Source organism: Thunnus maccoyii, chromosome 15 (genome assembly GCF_910596095.1).
Source record: "Thunnus maccoyii chromosome 15, fThuMac1.1, whole genome shotgun sequence".
Lineage (NCBI taxonomy): Eukaryota > Metazoa > Chordata > Actinopteri > Scombriformes > Scombridae > Thunnus > Thunnus maccoyii.
In genome coordinates this window covers 15,597,507-15,623,623 of record NC_056547.1, presented here as the reverse complement: position 1 = coordinate 15,623,623, position 26,117 = coordinate 15,597,507, and the positions used below count along the sequence as shown (strand labels likewise).

General features: G+C 39.5%; 2 protein-coding genes across 3 annotated transcripts; both read left to right on the top strand.

Annotated features, from left to right (window-relative positions):
• The first annotated feature begins 1,583 nt into the window (after window positions 1–1,583).
• cndp2 (carnosine dipeptidase 2) lies at window positions 1,584–10,473 on the top strand. The gene is made up of 12 exons (XM_042436064.1): window positions 1,584–1,806; window positions 3,150–3,227; window positions 3,636–3,779; window positions 3,947–4,109; window positions 5,860–5,948; window positions 7,660–7,860; window positions 7,955–8,039; window positions 8,184–8,344; window positions 8,454–8,618; window positions 9,367–9,508; window positions 9,893–10,040; window positions 10,268–10,473. The coding sequence occupies exons 2-12, from the start codon at window positions 3,168–3,170 to the stop codon at window positions 10,332–10,334; spliced, it is 1,425 nt and encodes a 474-aa protein (XP_042291998.1). The 5' UTR covers window positions 1,584–1,806; window positions 3,150–3,167; the 3' UTR covers window positions 10,335–10,473.
• Window positions 10,474–11,694: 1,221 nt separating this feature from the next.
• recql4 (RecQ helicase-like 4) lies at window positions 11,695–25,226 on the top strand. Of its 2 annotated transcripts, none has more exons than XM_042436426.1 (28): window positions 11,695–12,098; window positions 12,317–12,350; window positions 12,481–12,599; window positions 12,732–12,878; window positions 13,045–13,202; window positions 13,547–14,660; window positions 14,751–14,833; window positions 14,928–15,027; window positions 15,377–15,563; window positions 15,973–16,083; window positions 16,240–16,401; window positions 16,541–16,633; window positions 16,885–17,021; window positions 17,120–17,203; window positions 17,547–17,735; window positions 17,885–18,067; window positions 18,204–18,405; window positions 18,600–18,793; window positions 19,099–19,182; window positions 19,679–19,816; window positions 19,924–20,064; window positions 20,278–20,572; window positions 21,157–21,286; window positions 21,445–21,611; window positions 21,750–21,927; window positions 22,497–22,650; window positions 22,739–22,847; window positions 24,922–25,226. In XM_042436426.1, exons 1-28 carry the CDS (start codon window positions 12,015–12,017, stop codon window positions 25,041–25,043), a joined length of 4,899 nt encoding a protein of 1,632 aa, XP_042292360.1. In that variant the 5' UTR covers window positions 11,695–12,014; the 3' UTR covers window positions 25,044–25,226. The 2 variants fall into 2 exon arrangements, with proteins under 2 accessions (XP_042292360.1, XP_042292359.1); XM_042436425.1 differs by lacking the exon at window positions 24,922–25,226 and adding an exon at window positions 23,970–24,274.
• The last annotated feature ends 891 nt before the right edge of the window (window positions 25,227–26,117 follow it).

Sequence of the window (26,117 nt, the reverse complement as noted above, 5' to 3'; positions counted from 1 at the left end):
ATCATATTGGGACAATGAATATCATGTTGACTGTGATCCATTTGGCCTAAGGATGGAGCTGTGGGAAGCCATAATGACAAATGAAGAGGTCCCTGGGGCGTTAGGTCAATTTAATTTATAGTTGCCAAGTTTTCAAAAGGAGTTAATTCTCTGGAGAACATATGTTTGCACAGGACATTTAATTCCCAATTTTATTGTCTTATCGTGGGGTTTCTCCATTTGAAATGCATGAATGGATACAATTTGCCACTTTTAAGAGACGTAGCTAATATTGTATTTTTCATACACCAAGTCTAGTAAATGTGGCACCAGCATAATTACAGGCTTTTTTTTTTTTTTTTTTAACTGCAATGAATAAAGACAATTTTGAAATTGAGACGTCTACATGATGTAAAGACTGACATTCAAATGTATGAATTAAAAATGCCACTCTTCCTATACATGCTGAACTGATTTAAGCTCAATCACTGCATTATTATATGGGTTTTAAATCAATACTGTTCATGTGTCTTCCCATTGTTACATGTGCCACAGTCCCACTTTAAAAATTTAAAAGGACAGATCCACAACTTCTCAAGTCTTTCATAAAATAAGTCAGGTGCCCAAACAAACATTGAAACAGGTTTTGCTTGCTGTAATCGTTCATGCTGATCCTTTCCAAATACTTAGTGTAAGTGATGGGTAACAAAATCCACAGCCCTAGTTCTGACCAAAAATATACTTAAAGGTTTATCTGAAGATAATGAGCCTTCAGTCATCTGAGTTTGTCAAAGTGGATATCTTCCACAGTTGCAGTCTTTTTGGGAAAGTTTTCTCTTGTGTTTTCCTGTTCAGCTGCTGTGGAAGGATCATAACAAGAGGGACTTTGGCACTAAAAAGACTTTCAAGATATTGAACTGATATGACTAATTTGGACAACTGAAGCCTCATACTTTTTTGCACAGAAGGACTGTGGATTTTGTCCACCCATCACTTCCATTAAAAGTGCATTACAAAATGATCCCTTAATAGCCAGTATGAACAGGAGGAATGATCACAGCAAGAAAAACATGTCAGTGTTCAGCTGGGCACATGACTGTAGTTTAAGACAGACTTGGAAGAACTGTGAACCCATCCTTTAATGAGGTCCAAACAAAGGAGAAATAGAAGGCAACAACACATCTTCTGAAAAATTATTGGAACACGTCTAGTTCTTATAATGTTTACATCAATAGTTCTCACTTTTTCACATCAAGGACCCCTAAACCGACACAAATTAGACCACGGACCTCCATCTGATAAGATTTTTTCTTTTAGATGTTTTATTACAGAAAGTGTAACCAAAATAGTCATACATTCTTTCATTGTGTTGCTTATTATATAAATTATTCCCCTTTTTGCTGAGGACCCCCTGGAACCCCGTCAAGGACGCCTTAGGGGTCCCCGGAGAGACACAGGAAAACAATCATAACCGTACATCACAGTAAGGGATATTCACATTATGTAGCATGCATCCTGTTCATTTTGGGGACACATGTAGATTCATCAGAGTGGGTACATCTCCCCTTTACAGGGTCTCTGGACCATTACGAAGCATCTCCGCTGACCCACAATTCTTTGCGCCATGAATACAATCAAGCAGCCACCAGTGTGCTGAAGTCTCTCCGCTCCTGTCGCTTGTTTTGTTGCGTAGAATAAAACGAAACGATTTCAACCCTTCAAGCTTATCTACGAGGTGTGTCAGTCGGCAAAGCTGCAAACACAAAACGTGTTTGTCAGTTGAGAAGAGTCACGTGTGGAAATCAGCTGCACAGGAATTAACAGGAAGTGAGTTTATAACTGAGCGAGTAGTTTGTTGATTCTCTCTGTTTTAGAAGATGGCACCGCTATCTTTGTACACTATTTGACAGGAAAGTTTACCTGTCATTCAATGAAACGTTACCTCACCCAGCTATTGCTACTCATGGAGATATTTAACTGTTTAGCTAGTCAGTCAGCAACCTTACTGTCACTCAGACTGTTACCTAGCTGCTTTAAATCTGTTGAGCTACGGGCCTGCTCTGCTAAAAGCTCTGTATTTATGTACAGGAAAATCGAAACTTCAATATCTAATTAATTTTCAATTCACTGAAGTTCAGATTATTAGTTATGAATAGCTACAATGTTTAACGCTAGCTCTAAAAGCAGATCATAACTCCGCCTTAGGTAAAATGCACATTTTGCTATTTCATGTCCTATTTTATTGTATGTAATTGTTCAAATTCCAATGTACAAATATATATTAATATACAAAATCTTGCAATAATTCTGTATATGAATAATGTTCAGTTAACAGAAGTAGGGCTGCAACTATTTTCATTATCGATGTGTTGATTATTTTCTCGATGAATCAATTAGTTGGTGAAAATTATGAAAAATGTGTGTCAGACATCACTGTGTCCCAAATCCCAAGATGACATCCCCAAATGTCTTGTTTTGTCCCGACCAACATATTCAACCCAAATATATTCAGTTTATTGTCATAGAAGACTAAAGAAACCAGAAAATATTCACTAATGAGAAGTTGGAATAAGAGAATTTGGATTTTTTCTTCTTAAAAATGGCACAAAACGATTCATATTTTATGAGAGTAGATCAGTGAATAACACGTATAATAGTTTAACTTGCTGCTCATATCTTAGTAAGATTTGTTCTCAACTCAATAAGAGGATCACTGTGAGGTACTTAATTAGAATAGAATAAATGAAATTTAAATCAGGGCTTCACTGCACTAAAATTCATGTATTTTTTAGAGATTTCTAATAAAAAATGTGTGGCAAGATTTTTCAGTGATGTGATAAATGTCTCCAAATACAGCTGAGAGGGAGGGAAGTGAGTCCTCTCCCATAATGGTACTTTTTTATGATGTAACTTCCTAATTTGTGCCTTTTGTGTCTTGACATTTACTCTCCATACTACTCATAAAAAGCAAACAAAATTCACAAAGTAATCGGCCAGTCAGCTGTCACAACCCTAACTTCCTGGCACTACGGCAAATTGTGTGCATGACAGAGGAGCTACAATACAGCAATTGTCAGCAGGTTTGCGGCAGGGCGGGGTTTTTATCCTCCCATAAGATAACACAGGCCTCGAGGTAGAGTCTCACACCATTCTGCCTGTTTAACCCTCAGCTCCTCTCACTGGCAAAGATGGCTCATCTCCCAGCATTTTTCAAGTATGTGGACGAACATCAGGATCTTTATGTGCAGGTAAGCTCATTCTGAGGAACATTTTGACTTAATAGTTCAATATGTTCCCTATTGGACCTCTTGCTGTTAGGTCAACTAATCATTGCAGTGATTAGATTGCAGCCAAAGGTCTGCCTTTACCTGATCAAGTAGCAGTCTTCAGCAGCATTGTAACTCATTCACTCGGAGTCAGTTAGAGTTTTTGTGCCAAATGTCATAAATGTAAAACCACTGGACCACATGAAATCACATTGGCTTCAGTGTCATGATAACTGTAGCTGTAGTTAAACTTCACAGAAGTCTAAATGTGCTTAGAAACGCTCACTCTGGCTCCATTTTACAGTTTGAACGAAGCTCTAACAACATGTGAACATTAAACTTCTGTTTAGACAATGCAGAGGTTTGATCAGAATTGTTTGTCTTTGCCAGCGCCTTGCAGAGTGGGTGGGAGTCCAGAGTGTGTCCGCTTGGCCAGAGAAGCGCGGGGAGATCAAGAAGATGATGGAGATGGCAGCTAAGGACATTGAGAGGCTGGGGGGAACAGTGGAGTTGGTGGACATCGGCAAACAGAAGGTCAGAGTGTGTGAGAGTGTGTTTTCCTATATAACCTGCTGCTTTTAAAACTCAAATTTGCCCTATTTAGCAGTGTGGAGCCTCTTTGACTATTTTTGTTGTTTGAAAGCAGTCAAGTACCCTACAAATTTAGCAGCTGATAGTCATTATACCTGTTGACCATGCAGCTTTCCACTGGAGAGGAGATCCCCCTGCCACCTATCGTTCTGGGGCGTTTGGGGTCAGACCCAGGCAAGAAGACTGTGTGCATCTATGGTCACCTTGATGTCCAGCCAGCCAGTATCGATGACGGATGGGATACAGAGCCTTTCACTCTGGTGGAGAAAGATGGTGAGAGCAGAATATATTTGGTTTCTGTTTGGTCAAGTTCTGTACAGAACAACCCTGAAGCTGTTTCAATATGATCCGGAAAGTTTTCCAGTCAAAACGAAACCGCTTCACTGGAAGTTATTGAAAGACACTGGAATGCTGTTTGTGCAGTAAGAAGATATGCAATGTTATAAACTTCAGGGTTACTTTCAGAAAGTTTACAATATCAAATGTTACTGACATAAAAGCCTTCATATTCCCTACAGAGACTGTTTCCCCCACCAGAAACAAAAAGAACAGTATGGAAAATACAGTTTAACTGAGCAATGACCTTTTCGCCCTTTGTAAAATGAAACTGGTAATTTAATATCAAACCCTCTTTAACACATGTGTCGGTGTCATTCATATCTCACTACCACATAACGGCAACATCAATCAGCTTCTTTCATGAGCAGATGAGTTATTTTAATCATCATTTAATCAACTTCTTGTTTAAATGCTCTTTGAACTTTTATCTGCTTTGTACCTGTGATCATATCACTACATATTTCCAAAGTCCGACCCGGTCACCTTATGTTTTAGGGTAGAGTACTTAATTATGTCTTATCTGCCAAACTCACAGGTGAAGTTTAACTGGAACTGCTGTTTTCAACATCGATCAGTAATGCACTCAGCTTTTCAGAGGGAAAAATGGCTCAAATTAATCATTTATTCTGGAAATATATTGCTACAATGACAATGTTGTTCAGTCTTTTTGGACACACTGTATGTATTTTATATGTGTCATTTAATTATTCTTTGTTATTCATCAATGTAGTTCCAATTCACACATCTACAAATTGTCTGTACTCGTCACAGTGCTTTTAAATTGGTGCCAATGCATTGTTAGACTCCACAGTAATACAAATACTATACTGTTGAACAGCAACTGGGTGTGAACTTCTATAACCTCTGTAACCTCTGTGTAATGCATCAGCACAATTTAACCTGATCAGCTTCCTCGCCTGCTGATGTACTTGACAGATAAAGTATTACAGATTAGGACAATATAAATTATATCTGATATAAATATCCAATAAATCACATCAATGAGACAAGCTCACCTTTGATAACATCAGGATGGTAAACTGTCAGATAGGGCACAAAATTAGCACCAGTCACCAGCCAAATGCTGGTAAAATATGCAAGTGGCTGGTAGATTTGCTTCACTCACCAGCCAAAAAAACAATGGTAGTCTATTGAGTGGCTGGTAAAATGTGAACATTCACTAGCCATTTGTCCGGTGGACAAAAAAAGTTAATTTTGCACCTTGCTGTCAGATATTGGGACAGTTTTTTATTGTTTCCCTTTTTTCTTTGCTGGATTTTTTACCCAGATGTTCTCGTGCATTTTTTGGTGAGCTGTCAGCTGACAGAAAAACCCACATTCACTTCCTCCTGTCTCATTCCTGTCTGTCCATCTCAATTCTTACTTTCGTTATGTTTTACCAGACACAACTGATTCACTGTTAGCTATTCATTTCTTATTGGAAATGTGTATTTGAGCAACACAAAGTCTTGACTAGTTGTAATGCTCATTTCACATCAAAATGGACAGACATATTTGATATTCAGCTATAATAAGCATAAACTAAACTGATCTGACCTTGAACTGACCTGTTGAATTTTTTGGTTTGTCTCATTTTTCAACAAACAAATACATAAGATGCTACAATCACATTAAAATTCTACACACTTGGGCTTGAAGCTAAACCACTTTTTTCTCTTTGCAGGTAAGCTCTATGGCAGAGGCTCCACTGATGACAAAGGTCCAGTATTGGCCTGGTTTAACTGCATTGAGGCCCACCAGAAGATAAAGCAGGTAAAGTTCCCACCACAGTTTCATCCAGAATGTAGTATCTGTTTATACCCTTCGATGCACACTGTAATCAGGGTCAGAAAAAGAGCTGAAGTTGACAAAACCACATCTGCAGTGTCCTGTTTACAGGGGTGCTTTGAGTCCGACAGCAGTTCCCACCCACACTCACACAAATCAAGCTTTCTTTAGTCTATTTGCTGAGACAAATTGTATCCGTAGATTATCCAAAACATAAAGTGCGAACTGTGAGTGAAGTGGGACCAGACCTCTGTAACAAGACTTTGTGTGATGTGCAGCCAGCCGATATTAATCATAGAGGCGTGACAGAACAAGTCTGAAGATAATGAGAACAAATATACTTTGGCGTGAGGTTGGTTATGTTCTGTACAAAAATAACCTGAAGCTGTTTATTTATCACTTGGCAAGTTGGGTGTGGTTGAAATGTGATGGGAAACATCAGGACTGGAATGCCGTTTGAAAGGCAGAGTGGTAACGTGTTAATTTATGGGAAATGTTAACATTGATTTGGAATTTATTGAAAGTGAATAGAATGATAACTTGAGGTTACATCAATCTCTTGCGTTGTTCAACAAATTAATTTTATGTTTTTAGACTTCTGAGATTACATAACAGATTGCTAGAGATGCTGGTTATTTTGGATGAATGCAAACTATATAGCTGTGGTTTATTATGCTGTGACAGTGATCACAGTAGTCCATAAGCCACAGAACATTTTGGTTCCTGCATCTGAGATGCAACTCACTCTGTCTTGAAAGGCAAAGACTACTAGCGCTGTTGCTATAGTTCTATCCATCCTTGCATAAAATCAGAGTATTTAGCTGGATGTTGGATATTTTATGGATTTTCAGTGTGATTTTTAACTGCCACACAAAACAAACAAGTAAAGCCACACTGGTGAAGTATTGATAGTTCACCAATACTAGTACAGTATTGATCATTACCTACATAATATAAAATATCAATCTGTCTTTAGACTGGACTGCTCTATTATTATACTTTATTATTTACAAATTCACTCTGATATACAAGACATAAATGACAATATTGAGTGTTTTTCAGTGGAAATGTCCTTTTAAAAGTTGTGAATTTTGATTCCAGGAGATGTGCACAGTTTACTGATAGCATACATACAGGGTAAAATGATAGAGTAAACATAAATTAAAGATATAAAATACTTAGATATAGGACAGTGGATTTCAACGAGTCATTTTCCACAATGATTGTGCATTATTTTTAAAAATGGACTATCTCTGTGTTAAAGTACAGAGCTGATTTGGTAATTGCTTGTTGATTACTTTAGAGCTGTCAGCAGGGTAAGTGGTCAAAGGTCTCTGGATAAAATAGGTAATCTTGTGGCTTGTCATATCCCAGCTCTCACTTAATGATTAAACCAAGTCATGTCGTCTGCTTCTTGTTTTGAACCACCTTTTCAGTTTTTCCTGAAACAGTGATGGACATTTAGTGAAGCTGAAGCTGTAGCTTGGTACAGAACAAAAAAATGATTGTAATAGCCTACATAGTATAGTAAATATCGACATACAATACTGTTATTTTCCACCTGCGTACCTTCAGCTTTGCTCTCATGAAATTGATTTCCCTGTTGCTTGTCTCACCAATGTGCAAGAGTGAGACCTGGTGATAATACTTATGAACATTTAGACGTTTTTTTCCCCCCTTTATATTTGTGTTGCAGGAGCTTCCCATCAACATTAAATTCTGCTTCGAGGGGATGGAGGAATCTGGATCTGAGGGCCTGGACGAACTGGTCTTTGCCCGAAAAGATACCTTCTTAAAAGACGTGGACTATGTCTGCATCTCTGACAACTATTGGCTGGGCAAGACCAAACCCTGCATCACCTATGGTCTGAGAGGGATCTGCTACTTCTTCATCGAGGTGAAGTCTGATTGCAGCACTGTTTTAAACTTTAAGCAGAATCATTTAAACTGTGGGGAAAACAACCTTGTCTAAATGATCTCTAAATTTAAAGGTGGAGTGCGGTTGCAAGGACCTACACTCAGGGGTGTTTGGCGGTTCTGTTCACGAAGCCATGACCGACCTCATTGCACTTATGGGCAAGTGAAGCTGCTGTTTGAACTTAAGTCTCATAAAGCTCATTTGAGTTCAGTCTTGAAGGCAGACACTGGCAATAAAAAATTGTTTATTTGAACAGACGATTTTAGGAGAGTTTTACATTTAGTTTGTCTTTTCTTCAACAGGCTCCTTGATAGACAAGAGGGGGAAGATCTTGGTTCCTGGGATGCATGACGACGTGGCCCCTCTGACAGAAGAGGAGAAAAAGCTGTATGAGAAAATTGATTTTGACTTGGATGAGTACTGCAAAGATGTCGGAGTTGGACAGCTACTGCACGACACCAAGGCAAGGAATTTAAGTCTGTTATTAACACGACTCAAAAAGTAGAACTGTGCTGCACTACTCTTGGTTGCTGCATTGTTAGGAAAATTGTTTTTATTTCTTTTTCTTGTAGGAGCAAATCCTAATGCACCGCTGGAGGTACCCATCTCTTTCCCTTCATGGTATTGAGGGGGCTTTTGCTGAAACAGGGGCCAAGACTGTCATCCCTCGCAAGGTCATCGGCAAATTCTCCATCCGCCTCGTCCCTGACATGGACCCCAAAGTTGTGGAGAAGCAGGTAGACCTGAAATACATTATAATGATCTTTGTCATCTGGTAGTATTCATGTGACTGCACCGTTGTAAAGGTTGTGGTGTGGAACATCCACCAGTGGAATTTAAAACTTTATGATTGTGGCAACCACTTGAGTCCCTTAGTGGAAGTGTGACACAATGATGATTCACCCAGTCATGCTTTCTTAAAAAGAATATTGCATCTACAACTAAAATGTTGCTTGTAAAGCAGATTTTACAGAGCAGCCTGTATTTGTGCAGTGCTTATGATAACAAACTGGCCAAAAAGCTACTAAGATACTCAAAGACAATAACTCAGTGAACAATGTGGGTCGTCTTCCATTTTCTAGGACAAGTGGGGTTATTGAAATGTTGAAGATATTGTAATGTGGCCCCTACCACTACAATAAAAATATATATAGTAATACATTAACAGAGCATTGCTTTAATATCCTTTGTCAAAAAGCAGTTTACCAGGTGTTTCATACACCTAACAAATTGAAAAAAACACACGAACAAAACAAGTGACATACCATGAATACACACAAAATTGAGAGCACATTAAAATCACATTAAAATGCAAGATTATAAATGTGTATTATCAGCAATCCTTTAAAATACGAGACTGATTCAGCATTAGTCTGCTCCAGCATGTTTCATAACCTCAAATGTCTGGTCCTCACAAACAAAATAGTCAAAAATCTTCTTGGTGCTTTGATTTCACTAACATTTTTCTCTTTTTTTAATTTAAAGGTTACTGACTATCTGCAGAAGAAGTTTGCTGAGCTGGGGAGCCCCAACAAATTGAATGTATGCATGGGCCACGGGGCCAAAGCCTGGGTGTCTGACTTCAACCACCCTCACTACATGGCTGGTCGAAAGGCCATGAAGACAGGTACAGAGACTGAGTGATAGAAGACTGATAGAAATCTATATGATTAAAGCTGCTCAGTTCAACCATCAGTTCAATCAAAACACACAAAAAACATATACATAGACATTAATGGAATTTTGTTTGTGGTGCTCAACTCATCAAAATAATCCACAGACTTCTGACATTGTCAGAAGTTACAACTGTAGAATATAGTTCCAACTTTCTAATTGTTTAACAGTCGCAAAACCCCATCTCAAATGTAAAAAAAAAAACAAAACCCTGAAACTATCTGCATGTTTAAAAGTTGGTTTTTTTTTCACCATACATTCTTCTCTTGCGAATATATATTTTTTCCTTATTGACTGTGTCTCTTCTGTTTCTCTTCTCCTCCCTGCTGGGCTGTAGTCTTCGGTGTGGAGCCTGACCTGACCCGTGAGGGTGGCAGTATCCCCGTCACCCTGACTTTCCAGGAGGCCACGGGACGCAACGTCATGCTGCTTCCCGTAGGATCCTCTGATGATGGTGCTCACTCCCAGAATGAAAAACTCAACAGGTGTGTGTCACAGTGCAGAGTTTCACTTCCTTTTCTACCTGAGCCACTGTGATTAAAGAGGAAAGGGAGCTGAGGAGTCCATAGCAGCAAATAATCACTTTTTTTGTTAATTTAGAGGCGATGATGAGGGAAAAGAACATCATTAAGGCCATTTTTAACTACTGTCTATCTGTTTGACTTTTACTTTTACCACAAAAGTCATCACTGTTTCTTTTTTGCCTTTTCAGGTCCAACTACATTCAGGGAGTCAAGATGCTGGGTGCATACTTCCATGAGGTGTCTCAACTGGAATAAATTGATGTCTTAAGAGAAATGTGAAATAATATCCATCTCTGTCTCTCTATTAGAGCCATAGCCTTAGTATGATATACCTCCCACAGTGAACAGTTTTATACACACTGCCTCCTAATAATAAAAGAGCTTTTCTTTGTTCTTTTTGTTGTCCTGTTTCATTAATGCCGTAAATGTTTTTGATTTTACCATAAGGAACTGCATCAATAACCATCTTATAATTACCCATAATGTTATTGTATTTAAAGGCCAATAATATTAACCCAGCCACTTTGGGCTAATATTAGTTAATCACATATTAATTTTGGCATATATTTTGGCCAATAAGTAACAAGAAATAGCAGCACAGAAATGCCAAAGATATGGTTTATGGTTTCCATTATGTAGTTTGTCCACTAGAGGGTTCTTATAAGTTTAGTTCTCATGATATATAGTTACTTTTTTAACTCTCAAATATCCATAATACCTCAAAAATACAGTATTGTTTGGGCTCTAGTCTTAAATGCTCCATATCAGTTAGTAGGGGTTTCCATATGGTTCCTGTGCAGAAGCACACTCACAATGTGCAACATATGATTTTTGGAAAGAACAGTCCAATGCTGGCCAACCCCCCAAACTATTGGACAGTTTTACCTCTTTGGGCCTGAACAATTATTTATTTGGTGGAACTGCTAACAGCTCAAACATCTGTAACAAGACAAGGAGCCACAGCTACCTACACACAAGCGTTACAAGCCAAAAAGTTTGGGAAGTAATGGTTTAATCATTAACTTAATTTTTTTGTATTTTATAATAAAAGTACAAGTACCTCAAAATTACAGTACAGTACATGTATTTAGTTACATTCCACCACTGTCGATTTATGTAGTTTACACACTACTTCATCATAGTTCAAACTTAAATGAAGGGGCATGGAGGACATGCTGCCCAAGCTCATCCCACTGAATCTGGATGCCAGATTTCTCTTTGGCACAGTTAATGGACAGGTTAGATATTCGGCAGCTCCACAATTGTTACGCTGACCAGTTTTTATCTCTATCATCGTTATGTTGTCATCACTATTTAATTAATTTCAACCATTAAATGAAGCCGGTAAGAAAAGACAAATCTATGTGTAATTAAATTGACGGAAAGAGGGATCGAGGAGCGAACCTGGCAGCCAAATCATATCTCATAGGATGGCGAAGTCATGACCTGCCCTGCGCTGCCTCTGATTGGCTACTTTTCACTGCCTTCATTGGTTGGGTTGGCTAGGTTTAGGAATGAGGCGTGAGATTGGTCAGGATAAACCAATCAGAGGTAGAGTAGGGCGGGTCAAGACTTCGCCATCCTAGGAAAAAAATTATTGCAACCTTGCAACACAAGCTGTCAATTTCCGGCGCGGGAAAATCGTAAACAACCCTCTTGCTCCTTACTACAGGCAGCAGCTAACAGTGTGATTGCTATGGACTAAAAATATAAAGTGCTCGTCTGCGAACGTTCTAGAACTTTTACTGGCGAAATGAGAAGCTAAAGTTACTAACGGTTACTAAAAACGTTGCGTTTATAACGTTAGCAAGCCATTGCGTTGCTGTAACATTAGCTTTCACCTAACACGTAACCCCAAAATATGTACGCGTTATTATAAAGATAGCTAAATTATACATTCTGTCAGGTAGTGGGAGTATTGACCCTACAGTCATTATGGATCACTACAACGACGTGAAACTTCTGCTGAAGAGCTGGGAGCAGGGATTTGTCAGACAGCACCAGAGGAAACCCAACAAGGTGATTTAAATGTTAAATGATAGCTGATAGTTAGCAGGCAGCAAAGACAGGGCAACGCATTGTTTTGAGTTAACGTTACTACAACGAGGTATTTTGTATTATTCTCGTGGTCTCATTATAGTTCTGTTATCCACAGGACGCACCACTTACTGCTACAGTTAGTTTTGCTGACAGGTTGTTTCCCTTTTTTCATAAAAGTTTATTATTTTCATTTTCAGGAGGACATTGACCAAGCCCCAGAGGAGACCAGGAGTGAGTACAGACTATACATTTCACCACAGATAAACAGATTTGTCTCCTTGATCTTTATTTCTGGTCCATCTCTTGCATTAAAAATCTGTTCAGGGACACAGGAATGCAATATCGTATGTCTTCTTTCCAGATCTGTATAAAGAGTATCGCAGTCTGAAACTGGCTAAAGAGAACAGCAGCAGCACTGATGCAACTAGTAGATACATTGAACAGTCCAGATCTACAGCTGAGAATCACGCAGCACAGAAGGTACTGAAGAAAGTGTGTGTGCGCATACATATTTTTGTGTGTATAAATGTGTTTACAGTGTAAATGTGACAGTGTATAAGCATAAACAAGTTACAAAACAAGCCCATGTATTTGTCTACTCTGTCTATTTAGGATGCTGATTGTTGGGGTGCCCATCTGAATCGCAGTACATTGCCGGTGTCTTCTCCCAAACTGACATCCCAGGACAGAGACAGTCTTAAGGCCTCAGCTCAGTACTATGGCCTAAAACTTAAAAACAACCTGGGTACTCTCAGTAAGGTGAGGCACACTTGGAAAAAATCAGCACACTCACTGGGGTGAGAGAGAGAAGAATTATACCCTTGAAAACAATCTGGGCTCTCTAACTGTTATAGGATAGAAGAATAGACAGTAGAACAGATTTCCTTAATTTTTGTACTATTATTATCATATCCTGTTATTCAAGGAGAGACCCGTCTCATTGAAGAAGTCAGGCTTTCCTGGTCGGTTGCCTCTAAACTCCTTGAGAGATGGACAAAGTGGACAGACAAACAGCCCCGTCGCTGCTGCTGCTACTGCCAGAACCACATCCACTGATCCTGAATCCAGCCCCTTCTCACCAAGGTAATGATGTTAGGTCCATATTATTAGTGCAATTGTCACTGATACATACGTATATACAATTTATTTTGCTAATTATTCTGGTTATAATATCAGATACAACATCAGATAATTGAACCCGGTGGCAAATGGGAAATTCAAGTAGTTAATATAGCAGTTTCTTTTTCTTTTGTAATGACTTGTGCAGCCCAACCATATACTCCATATTTCATATTCTTTCACAACACTCCAATAATTTTGTTTCAAGCCAGGTACCCCTTAAAAACATGTATTTGAATACAAATGGCCATTCTACAAATAAATCTTTTGTTTTTAAGCCCTCCTTTTAATTGTGTCTCTGTTTACAGAAGAGTGAAACCTTGTCTAGGATCTCTGGCTTCAAAGGAGCTCCATCCAGTGGAGCCTGAGGAACCGTTTCAACCATTTGAACCTGTCAGAGAGTCTTGCGAAGAACCTGTAAATGCTACCAGTAGTAGTAGTGGCAATAATAATAGTACTAAGAGTAGTAATGGTGAAGTTATTAGTTCACACAGTCAAAATGCTTCGAGTCTTGCTTCTCCATTCAGATCCTCTGCCCTGTTTACATCACTGTCTCCTCCTGGTAGTGTAGGAACCTCAAGAGAAGATGCGGGAGTCTCAGGGAAGTTAAATGACAGTATAAGAGCTTCAGAAGACATAAAAGGAAATGCCAAAACTGTAGGAACTTCACAGGGAGGCATTGGGGCTGCAGGTGTTGGCAGTTTGTCTGGCTTGAGAGGAAGCCCACAGCCTGTTGGAAGTTTCAGAGGAGGAGTGAGAGGAAGGCCCTCTCCTGCCAGCAGGCTGAGCTCTGTGGACAGGAGGTGGCTAGAGAGGTGTCAGGTGTTTGGAGAGATGGGGGCTGAAGAGAGGCCTGGAGCAGGAAACCAGGAGATAGAGCTGACAAAAAAAGAGGGAGAGAGAGCAGAGGGAAAAGAAATTGAAGAAGAAAAGCAAGGAGGTGACAGAGGAGGGAAAGGAGCAATGGTAGAAGAGGGAGAGAGAAGTGGGAGATTAGGCGTGGACAGAGATGAAAGCTTAGAGAGCATTACCAGTGACAGAAAAGTCAGTAAAAGTGCAGCGAAACATGGAAAAGGAGGAGAGGAAGTCAGAGAGATAAGGGAGGGAGACACTGAGATGGCAAGAGGACTGACACCACCTCAAACACCAGAAGCCGACAGTGCGATTAATCCCAAATCCAAAGTTACAAAGAAGAGAGGGAGGAAGAGGCAGAGAGAGGGAGAGAACATGGAGGGAGAGATGACAGAGGAAGGAGGAGTAAAGAAGAGGCAGAGAAAAGGCAAAAAGAAAGAGGGGAGCTCTGACGTAAACCCTAGCCCAGCTGAAGGAGGAGGAGGAGGAGGGAAGAAAAGGAGAACCAAGAAAAAGGGAGAGGAAGAGGGTGAGCCAGAAGAAGAGAAAGAAACCAAGGTACCAAAAAAGGTAAGGCAATTCATTCATATCCATCCTGGATCATACTGTATGTTATAGTTTTTGTGCGGATGCGTTAAGTACAATATTATTCCTGTCAAGGTCCCCCAAGAGAACTTGTTAGGAGAAATAGAAGAAGAATTTGGAGCTAAGAGAATGTCTTACACGCAGCCTGTCAGAGCCAGGTAAGAACATACATGTTCTCAGACTGCAAAATGGTATTGAAGTGTCTCCTCTTTGTAGCCTGTGTGCAAAAAAATCTTAATTTGAACTTTACAGAAGCATGAAAGGAGCAGAGGGTAACTTTGTGAAGATAAACCTGAAGAAGAAATCTCATGTCAAAGGATATGCACTAAGAGGGGTTGCTCTACGCAAACAGGTAAGTATGAGTGTGTGTCCGTGTGTATGTTTATGACTGAATGCAGGATTAGTCCAACATACATTGCTGCTGGTGTTTAGGGAGGTTGTGTTATAATAAAACATTGCAGGTATATTTGTTCTTTCAAATTAAACAAATTATAAACATAAAATGTTGGGGAATTCTCATCCAAATCTGATAAACAAACTTTGTTTATTGCTATTGATATACTGGAAATAAGACAAGAGTGCCCTTACTATGTCTTTGTCCCAGGAATCTGAACCATGCATGCAATTTTGCATGATTCTTAAACACATAAAGCCAAATTTATCCAGAGTAACACAAATTGACTCCTGTGTATGTGTTTCAGTTGTACATGCAGAAGTTCCAGCTGAAAGGGGAGCGTTTTGGTGGAGGTGGTGGATTTTTTGGCCGAGGCAGGGGTGGCTTCAGAGGGGGCTTCAGAGGGGGCTTCAGAGGGGGCCTCAATCGCCAGGGGGATACCTGCTTCAAGTGTGGAGGGACTGGACACTGGGCCATTGAATGCAAAGGACGAGGTAACACAGGGTGACGTGCACACACACACATAAGGACTTATAATTTCCTTGCTTGTTAACAACAAATATAAGCTCCCGGGGTAAATTTTAGAAAATATCACGTTCAAAACCGAACCCTTCAGGTCCAGAATAGTAATGATCGTTCAGCATCACAAACTGCTCTGTAGAAACAAGCCAGCACAGGTTAGTGTCAAATGTCTTGAATTGTTGTGACTATTATTGAAATAATGAGACAAGAGCAAGGGTTTGCTTCCACGTATTTCTTTGTTTTTCTACTTCTCACTTAGTCATATTCTATTCATATCCTTCATCTTTAGCTATCTGGAGAAACTTCTCACAAAACTCTAAATATCACCTCTGAATTATTGCTATTAATGAACACCAAAAACCTCTGACCTCTATTTCACAGCCCCTCCTCCTCCTGTTTCTGAGGACCAACCTGTTGAGGAGGAACCGTTTGAACTACCCACCCTGGAGGAGGTTGCCAGGGCAACAGGAACGCTGCAACCCCAGCCGCTATGTAAGCCTGTTGAACTTACTGCCTATTTAATGAGCATGTTGCAACAAAACATGAGAAAAAACAGCTGCAAAATCATGAAGCTTTAGTTGCAGTATGACAGATGCTTGTGTGTGTGTGTTTAACGTGTGTGAGTTCTGTTGTGTCTGTGTGTTGCAGCATCAACTCCCGGTATCAAAGAGGAGCAGGGGGTCCAGGAGAAGGAGGGGGACAATAAAGACGAGGTGTTGCTGAATGTGATTCGTCCTGACTATGAACGCCCCGCTCCTCCACCACCCATGGAACCACTTTATCATCTCAAAGATGATGGAAAAGTTCAGGGTAAAAACACCTTGTGATATTATATTGAAAACCTGAATGATACTCGGTGAATAAAAGTAGTCATGCATTTGACTTTTAAAAAAAAATGTGTATTTCTATATCACAACCATATGACCGTGACATGTGTGTGTCTGTTCAGCAACACCAGCCGAAGTGTTTGCAGCTCTGAAAGACCTCGGCTATCAGTCGTTCAGACCAGGACAGGAAGACGCCATCATGAGGATTCTGTCAGGTAAACACACACAGCACAGTCTTGTACTATATGTATTTATATCTGTATATGTATGTATAATCTCTGTATTCATGTTTGTTGTCATGGCACAAGTAGTACTGGTAAAATTATTAGTTATTAGGTCTACCTCTCTCTCTCTGTCTGGTGTCTGCCCCATGACCAACTTATGTTAGATAAGACCCACCTTCTTGATGGTTAGGAACAAATCAAAGACAAATGACAATGACTTCTCTCTCTCTCTCTCTCTTTAGGTCTCTCTACCCTTGTGGTGTTGTCAACAGGGATGGGCAAATCATTGTGCTATCAGCTCCCAGCTTACCTTTACGCACAGCGATCAAACTGCATCACTTTAGTAATTTCACCTCTAGTTTCACTAATGGATGACCAGGTCCGCACCCTCTCTCACACACAAATCAAGCAACAAGAAATATACTTTTTGAGAACAGTTAACAAATTCTGTTGTGAATGTCTTGTTTGTGTGTGTAGCTGTCTGGCCTTCCAGCCAAGCTGAAAGCAGCCTGTATCCACTCCAACATGACGATGAAACAGAGAGAAGCTGCGATAGAAAAGGTAACACACACAGTGAAGAGTAGTAGGAAGCCATCAGGGTTGAAACGCTATAGTTCTGTGTGTAGATCCCCAGCATCTTCCTGCATGTATCAGGGAATAAAAAATAACAAAATTTTAAATCTAGTATCAAAATGAATCCCTACAGGTCACATCATAATTCTCCTCCCCCTCATTTGTGTATGGATATAATTTAAGAATCACAAATTGTTTCCAGAAATAGTTTAATGCTTCAATCCAGTCCTGCTACAACTAGGCGGTATTATTTTCTTCTGTAAACTCTAGATTTGTTTTTTTGTTTTTTTTTCAGCCCAGAATGTGTGCTTTCCTTTCTCTGTTTCTACAGGTGAAGTCAGGTCAGGTGTGTTTGTTACTCCTCTCTCCAGAGGCTCTGGTTGGTGGCGGTGGTTCAGGTTCAGGGTGTCTGCCCTCTGCTCAGGAGCTCCCTCCTGTGGCCTTTGCCTGTATAGATGAAGCTCACTGTGTCTCAGAGTGGTCCCACAACTTCCGACCCTGCTACCTAAGGCTCTGTAAGGTGAGTAAATCTGAAGTCATAGTTGAAGTTTTCATAGCTTATTGCCTACTGATGATAGCTGAAATCACTGTCGGCTGATCAGCAGCCAATCAGCCACAAAACAATGTTGTTGTGTATATACAAACAACCTGATGTATTTGTCTTTGTAGGTACTGAGGGAGCGTTTGGGAGTGCAGTGCTTACTGGGACTCACTGCTACAGCCACGCTGTCCACGGCTCTGGACATTGCTCAGCATCTGGGCATCAATGATCAGGACGGCATCGCAGTCAGATCTGCAGCAGTGCCTCCAAACCTGCAACTGTCTGTGTCCATGGACAGAGAGAAGGATCAGGTATGATGATTAGTGTGTTTCTTTGTGTCCCTGGTAAACGATTAAATTAGACTGAGTGCAGGTTTGGAAGGAAGTGACTTATTGAAATGAATTCACTCTTGTTTTTTCTCTGTCTCTGCTGTCTGTATTTTTCAAGGCCTTAGTAGCCTTGCTGAAAGGTGATCGTTTTGGTTGTCTGGACTCCATCATCGTCTACTGCACCAGAAGGGAGGAGACTGCTCGTGTGGCGGCGTTGCTCAGGACCTGCCTGCAGGGAGTGCTGTTGAAAGAAAACCGCCAAATTAGTAACAGCAGCCAGATAGAAAGCAACCCTGCAGGACAGAGAAAGAAAGAACTGGGTAAGGGTGGGATATTTTGTGTTTCTGATTGATCGAAAATTAGTTTATTTTTCACTAAAATGGAAAGAGAGAAACACAGACATACCATATTTCAAGCTACAATGTGGTACGGAAAACTGTTTACATCACTTAACGGGCATTTTCTCAGTGTTTTCATCTCTTGTTTTCCCACCACCCTGTCTTTCTACATTCAGCAAGGAAGAAGATTCGTAAACCGCTGAAGTGGCAGGCCGAGTCGTACCACGCCGGCCTTTCAGGATCAGAACGCCGTCGGGTTCAGAACAACTTCATGTGCGGGGAGCTCAGAATCGTGGTGGCCACTGTGGCGTTTGGAATGGGCCTCGATAAATCTGACGTCCGTGGTATCATTCACTACAACATGCCCAAGGTGCGTAGTGGTCTAATTCCTCTGAAGCAGTCTCTCTTCATACTGGATTTATAAGAGCAATGAAATATTTTGGACTCTTATTGCAGCTCTGAGTGTCGGAGTGCAACTAACAAACAAAAGTGTGATAACTTTTACAAAAAAATATGAAGGAAATCAAAAACACTTTTAATATCTACTCGTCAGTATTTAATATGTCAATATATCTTTTTTTGAGAGATTGTTTGGTATCTGTCTTTCAATGTGTGTCTATTACAGCCCAAGTCATATCTTTAACAGAATTTTCTTACTTCTAAATGTTTTTTCAGAGCTTTGAGAGCTACGTTCAGGAAATTGGGAGAGCAGGGAGAGACGGAGAACCGGCTCACTGTCACCTTTTCCTTGACCCTGAGGTAAGACTTGAACTGTCAATTTAGGAAGGAACTAACCTGACCCTAAACATTTCAGGGCTTACGGCCCAAATCACTGGATTTGCAGTTGGATTTGTCATGTTATTTTGCTGTTTATTCCAGTCATGTACAATGATTTAGCATTTAAACTTTATGTCAAACATGTTATTGCATAATACAATTACGTTGGCTGTAGCTGATAAATGTGTTTATCTACGTCCTTTATAGTGCCTTGAATCTTTTTTTGTCTTCTTCATGCCTAAATATGTCACACTCACAACAGTACAACACGCTAGAAATCTAGTAATATATAATATTATTATGTAATAAAGGTACTGGTATTACTGGTAAAGGTACTCTTTCTTTTTTTTTCCTCCCACACCGGTACTCTTGACTGCTACATTTTCTTACTATGTGGTTCTCTGGTGGTCTGTTTCTTGGTGCTATCACCTGTACAGTATGTTACAAATGAATTTGATGGCTGTGTTCTTATGTGTAGGGCGGGGACCTCCATGAACTCCGACGTCACATCTACGCAGACACAGTAGACTACTACACAGTAAAGAGACTGGTCCAGAAAGTTTTCCCTCCGTGCAAATGTAAACAGATACACCAGAAACAACAGGAACTTGTTAAGGTAACTCTCCCTGTCAGTGTGGTTTAAATGCTGCTTCATAGACACCATGGTACTCTATAGACTAAAAACACAAGATATTAAATGTATGTATCTGTCTGTGTTTGGAGGACATTGAGGACTCGGAGCTGTTGGAGATGATGGATGTGTGTGATCAGGAAAGCAGCCTGAACCCCTCCACTCAGCAGGACATGGTGCAGTCCACAGACTACAGTCACCATGCAGACATACCAAAACCTTCTGCTGCACAGGTATTTAAAAGGGAAAATGGTCTTGAATTTGAACTTATTCTTTACTCTTTTACCCAATAAAAATGGGACACTGAAGTGGATAAGAGAAAAATTCAGAATCCAAGAAATTGAAGTCTATGAACTATGTGTTGTTGATCATTTTTGTTGAGGACAACTTACAATATTATCTGTATAGGAAGTGAGTGTGTGACATGACTGTGTTTTTGTTAAAAGGTGGTGTCACATCCTGATTCAGAGGAGCCACTTCTCCAAGAAGATAAAGCTGAACAAAAGGAAGAGGAGAAGCAGGAGGAGGAGGAGGAGGAGAAGAAAGGAGAGAAGGGAGTTAAAGAAGAGGAGACGGATGGTTCAGTGAAACAACAGGATGTGGAGGTGATGGCAGCTGGCGATTGGCCGAGGGAGCAGGAAGTGGAGAGAAGCGATTGGCCCAGAGAGCGAGTGTGTCACACCCATGAAAGAGCGATTCCCATCCAGGAGACAGTAGAAGCTCTGGACATTACAGAGGAGGGTATGTGGAAACATACACAAGGATATGGACATGAAACCATGAATGAAAACAAAAGTAGATGCTATATGTTGCTGGGCAGATAGATATGTGAGTGGGAGAGTAGGTACACATACAAGACACCTGTGGAGAATATAAATAGAAATCATTAATGTTATTGAGGTATTTTTCTTTTTCTTACTGGTATGTATTTTAAAAGGAATAAAAATATATTTTTTACATGATCCAGGAAGACAGGTCCAGTCAAGTCCTGTGAGGTGGCAATATACTTATTTATTTTTTTAACAGTACATTTAGAATAGAGGAGTTTTGTGTGTTTGAATGCAGTAAATCAAGTGAAAACGCAAAAGAACAGGCTGGAGCAGAACTGTTCTAGTCAGAGTTAGTCCAGTAGTAGTAGTGTATAGATGTTCTCCGTGTTTATTGGAGGAAAATTTGGGAAAAAAACAAATACACACTGAAACAGAAGAAACCGTTAAAACATACAGAATGTACAAGAAAATCTGTAAACTTTCTACTTGGAGAGCAAAACAATATCACTTATGAATCCATTTCTCTCATTTTGTGTGTGTGTGTGTGTGTTTCAGGTGTAGAAACGCTGCTCTGCTATCTGGAGCTGCATCCTCAGCGCTTTGTTGAACTTCTCCACTCCACCCTTTCTGTGTGTAAAGTCAGCTGCTACGATGGACCAAGACAGCTCAAGAAACTGACAAAAATGTATGAAATGACTGTCTGTCCTCACTCGGGTACACTAGACTTAAAAAGCCACAGAAATGTACCAAACGTCACCATGTGTTTGTCTATATAAAGATATAGAACTGTTGAAGGACTAGTGTTCATTTTTTTTATATTCAACTTGTATTTTTCCCCCACAGCTGCCCTCCGATTGCTGTGGTGCTGGCCAGAAGGCGGATGGTAGGCGAACGAGTGGAGACGTGTGATCAGGTGGAGTTTGATGTTGTCGAGGTAGCGGACACTATGGGATGGCAGCTTCCTCTTGTGAAAAGAGGACTCAGACAGCTGCAGTGGAGCACTGATAGAGGTGTGTGTGTGTGTGTGTGTGTGTCACAGGTTAAATTTTTAGTGTTATTATATAAACTGACACTGTCATGAAAAAGTGAATCAAGTAAAAGTTGATTAATGACACTGAAACTATTGGTCATAAATATTTGTGTTTCAGCTGGCGGACGTAGTGGTGTCCTTGTTGAATTCTCCTCCCCGTCTTTCTACTTTCGTTCCTATGGCGACCTAAGTGATGAGGAGATGGACAAAGTGTGTCAGTTCCTCCATAATCGAGTGCAGGACCAAGAGAGAACGCAACTCTACCAGCTGACCGCCTGCTTCAAGGCCTTCAAAAGGTGCACTCACATTTTCACCCTCTATTGAAATGTGTCACACATTTCCAGTGCAGCTGACAAATGTTTTTGTTCACACTGCTGAAAGATAGGTTGGAAGAGTGTTTTCAGATGTTTTTTAATGGGAAGTTATTGTTTCTATTGGTTTCAGAATGTTGCACTTTATTTTATACTGTGTGATTGACATTGCCTTAACAAATATGAACATTGTAGGACTCCAATTGAGCAGTGAGTTTTTTTCTGTACATTTTAAAGGTTGTTATGAAATATCTGATTCTCCCATTATTAAAACTGCCCACATTGTCGGCATTATCACCAGTAGAGACTCTGCAGAAAATCTCAATAAATTAAGAGTTGACCCGTAAGAATAAGCTTTAAAGATTTGACTCAGTCATAAGCATGTGTGTTGACTAATCCTTTTTATATTCCTGTTTATGTCTCTGCTCTTTGTATGTGCAACCGTGTGTGTGTGCTACTGTATCCTCTGCCCGTCTGTATACTTGTATACTTTACTTTGTGTTCATTTTATACTGTATGTTTTTAACTTTGTGTGTGTTTGTGTTGTGTTGCAGTGTTGCGTTCCGAAGTGTATTGTCCTGTGTAGATGATCTGGATGAGAGTCGCAGTCTGCAGCTGAAAAACCTTCTCTCTGAGTACTTTGACAAGAGGCGAGACCGAGATCACGCGCTCAAACCAGTGGACACCGAGGAGCTTGACAAATTTAAGGTAAAACACACAGGATGATTATCAGAGTTTTAACTGAATGTGTGAACTGAACGTGAAGTTAATGTGTGTTTTTGTTTTTCGTTTGTAGTTGTTAGACTGGGAGAATCAGATCAGAGCGGACATTAGAAGTTTTCTTTCCAACCGAAGTGATGAGAAGTTCTCTGGAAGAGCTGTTGCGAGAATCCTCCACGGCATAGGTGAGAGCACACGTACACAAACAAAAGCATCCAATTATCTTCCCACATGATGTTCAAGTGCTAGTCTCCACCGTTTTAGGTTTATTGGCAACTCTAACATATTATAAAATACAACATATCAGACGTCGTCAGGGGTAGAACGCTGGACTTATTTCCATGGTCGTCCCTGGTGTTCTAACAGATGGAGACAGGTGTTTGTTGTCTGACGTGAAAAATATTTGAAAATAAATACTAAAGAGATAATTGAATCCTAAGAGCAAATAATCTATTAAATATGTTTAGGAAGAACTCAATAAAAAAGGTACTTTTTCTACAAAATCACCATCTGCTCTGCATTAAACATGAAGGTATTTACAGGTACAAGTCTGCAGGTTTAACTCTTTTTTTTTTTTTTTGGTCATTTAAGTTTTTATTCATTTTGACATTTTGACACAATACAAAAATACAGATAATACAAACATGTCACTTTAAAATAAAGAGGGAAAAGAGAGAAAAACAAAAACAAAAAAACGTAAGTACACTACTATGATTAATGTCTGTTTGCCCTGTTAGACTTCAACATAGACTTTCAACCTCTAGAGGGCGATATGAGATCACTGAGAAAAATAAGAGATTGACATTGTCACACTTAATAGGGCTGGTAGAAGGAAATCAAAAATCTTGTTTATCTATCTATTCTCAGTTTGCAAGCAAACAACTTTATAAAGTAACCATTATTAATATTGATCATCTTGCTGAGGAGAGCAATGCACCACCTGTGGCTTTGTCTCTCATACATGCTCATTGAATTCTCTTTATTTATAAGATAATGTCTTAAAGTTATCTTATCCTTTACCCAGTCACAGCTGTCCAGCAAAACCATAAGCTTCTAGACTTCATTGTCATCATTTCAAAAGTTCTCTCTTCTCTTTGCTGATTTTCATCTCATTGGCTACTGTATGCATGCTCAGAAAACTGTGACTGTGTGAAAAAAAGAATTGCAGTTACATTTTTTCTAACAGACTATCTAATATTTCTGCCCCACTTGTTGGGAGAGGCAAATCAGGGGTAACTCTGCCCAAAGTGCATTTATCAGTTGAGTATCTTTATGCTTGACGTAAGGACTTCCAATCTCTGTTTCAGGCAGCCCTTGTTATCCTGCTCAAACCTATGGAAAAGATAGACGCTACTGGAGAAAGTACATCCAGTTTGACTTCAACCAGCTGATCAGACTGGCCACTCAGGAAATCATTCACTTTAAGTGAAATGCACACGCTGTTCAGCACAGGTGGACCTGGTTTAGATGGGTTTGTTTTTTACATGACTTGTACTCCATCATGTTAAATTATTTTAAAGTGTGATGTTTTCTACATGCTCCCCTTTTGTACAGATGTTTAAAATGTTTTTATTTGTAGACTGTAACTAAATAAAATATTTGTATTTTTCTAGCTTGGTCTTGCGGTGACATTTATTTAAAAATAGTTTGCTAGTAATATTTCATCAGCAAGTCAGAAGATGGGGGAGTTTTTAAAAAAAGAAAAAAAAAGAAAAAGATTTGTGTCAACATAGACTTTCAACCTCTAGAGGGCGATATGGGATCAATGAGAAAAATAAGAGATTGACATTGTCACACTTAATAGGGCTGGTAGAAGGAAATCAAAAATCTTGTTTATCTATCTATTCTCAGTTTGCAAGCAAACAACTTTATAAAGTAACCATTATTAATATTGATCATCTTGCTGAGGAGAGCAATGCACCACCTGTGGCTTTGTCTCTCATACATGCTCATTGAATTCTCTTTATTTATAAGATAATATCTTAAAGTTATCTTAGCCTTTACCCAGTCACAGCTGTCATCATTTCAAAAGTCCTCTCTTCTCTTTGCTGATTTTCATCTTATTGGCTACTGTATGCATGCTCAGAAAACTGTGACTGTGTGAAAAAAAGAATTGCAGTTACATTTTTTTTTAACAGAATATCTAATATTTCTGCCCCACTTGTTGGGAGAGGCAAATCAGGGGTAACTCTGCCCAAAGTGCATTTATCAGTTGAGTATCTTTATGCTTCACGTAAGGACTTCCAATCTCTGTTTCAGGCAGTCCTTGTTATCCTGCTCAAACCTATGGAAAAGATAGACACTACTGGAGAAAGTACATCCAGTTTGACTTCAACCAGCTGATCAGACTGGCCACTCAGGAAATCATTCACTTTAAGTGAAATGCACACGCTGTTCAGCACAGGTGGACCTGGTTTAGATGGGTTTGTTTTTTACATGACTTGTACTCCATCATGTTAAATTATTTTAAAGTGTGATGTTTTCTACATGCTCCCCTTTTGTACAGATGTTTAAAATGTTTTTATTTATAGACTGAAACCAAATAAAATATTTGTATTTTTCTAGCTTGGTCTTGCGGTGACATTTATTTAAAAATAGTTTGCTAGTAATATTTCATCAGCAAGTCAGAAGATGGAGTTTTTAAAAAAAAAAAAAAAAAAAAAAAAAAAAAGATTTGTGTCACATTAATTAAAAGTTCTTGCCTTGTTTTTGGTGGGTTTTGTTAGTACAGTGACTCAAATGCTTAAACATCAGAAAGAAAGAAAAAAAAAAGACCTGACCCAGAAATGAACTGATATCTCCTCCGACCATCCGACTGTGTCAACATTACTGTTGACTCAAGACACTTAAAATGTGACAAGAATGCAAATATTGACCTGTATTGATTGAAGTATCTTAATAGTTGATCCGCTTTTCTAATCTGATTACAAGCTGAAAGGAGGTTATCTGAATGAACAATGATTTAAAGAGAACAATAAAACCACTTCAGCGTCTTTTAACTGTGAACTCTGAACATATAAGAATACCTATCTGCTGCGACACTGACAACTTGTCATAAAATGTAAAGATATCTGTCCAAGGTGCATATTCTGTATATATTGGCTGACAGACTACAGTGTAGTGATACCCTCAGACTGAGAGACTGAACTGTAACTCAAGCTCTCTTTCATTTTTCCACGTCTGTGTCCATTATTGTTATTTGATGGTAAATTTTAAACTTTGCTGCTGCAGCAATGCAGAGAACAGTGGCACAGATGTTACAGACATGCTGACTGACTCCATTAAAACATACAAAAAAGGCTGAAAATTGGTGACGCTTTCCTGGAACTGCTTCAACTGGATTAGAGGATTGTGGTTGTATGAGCTTACAGGTGATAATACTCATATCTCTGCAGCTGAAACAGGAAAAACAGGAAAAAGGTTCGGCAGGTCAATGATGGCAATGATCAACCGAC

Bases quoted from the DNA above. Each gene is read 5' to 3' on its own strand.
- cndp2 (XM_042436064.1), top strand. From the start codon at position 3,168: ATGGCTCATCTCCCAGCATTTTTCAAGTATGTGGACGAACATCAGGAT. The intron at 4,110-5,859 runs GTGAGAGCAGAA...TTCTCTTTGCAG, and splicing joins CACTCTGGTGGAGAAAGATG to GTAAGCTCTATGGCAGAGGC. The intron at 8,619-9,366 runs GTAGACCTGAAA...TTTAATTTAAAG, and splicing joins CCAAAGTTGTGGAGAAGCAG to GTTACTGACTATCTGCAGAA.
- recql4 (XM_042436426.1), top strand. From the start codon at position 12,015: ATGGATCACTACAACGACGTGAAACTTCTGCTGAAGAGCTGGGAGCAG. The intron at 12,099-12,316 runs GTGATTTAAATG...TTTCATTTTCAG, and splicing joins ACCAGAGGAAACCCAACAAG to GAGGACATTGACCAAGCCCC. The intron at 12,351-12,480 runs GTGAGTACAGAC...TCTTCTTTCCAG, and splicing joins AGCCCCAGAGGAGACCAGGA to ATCTGTATAAAGAGTATCGC.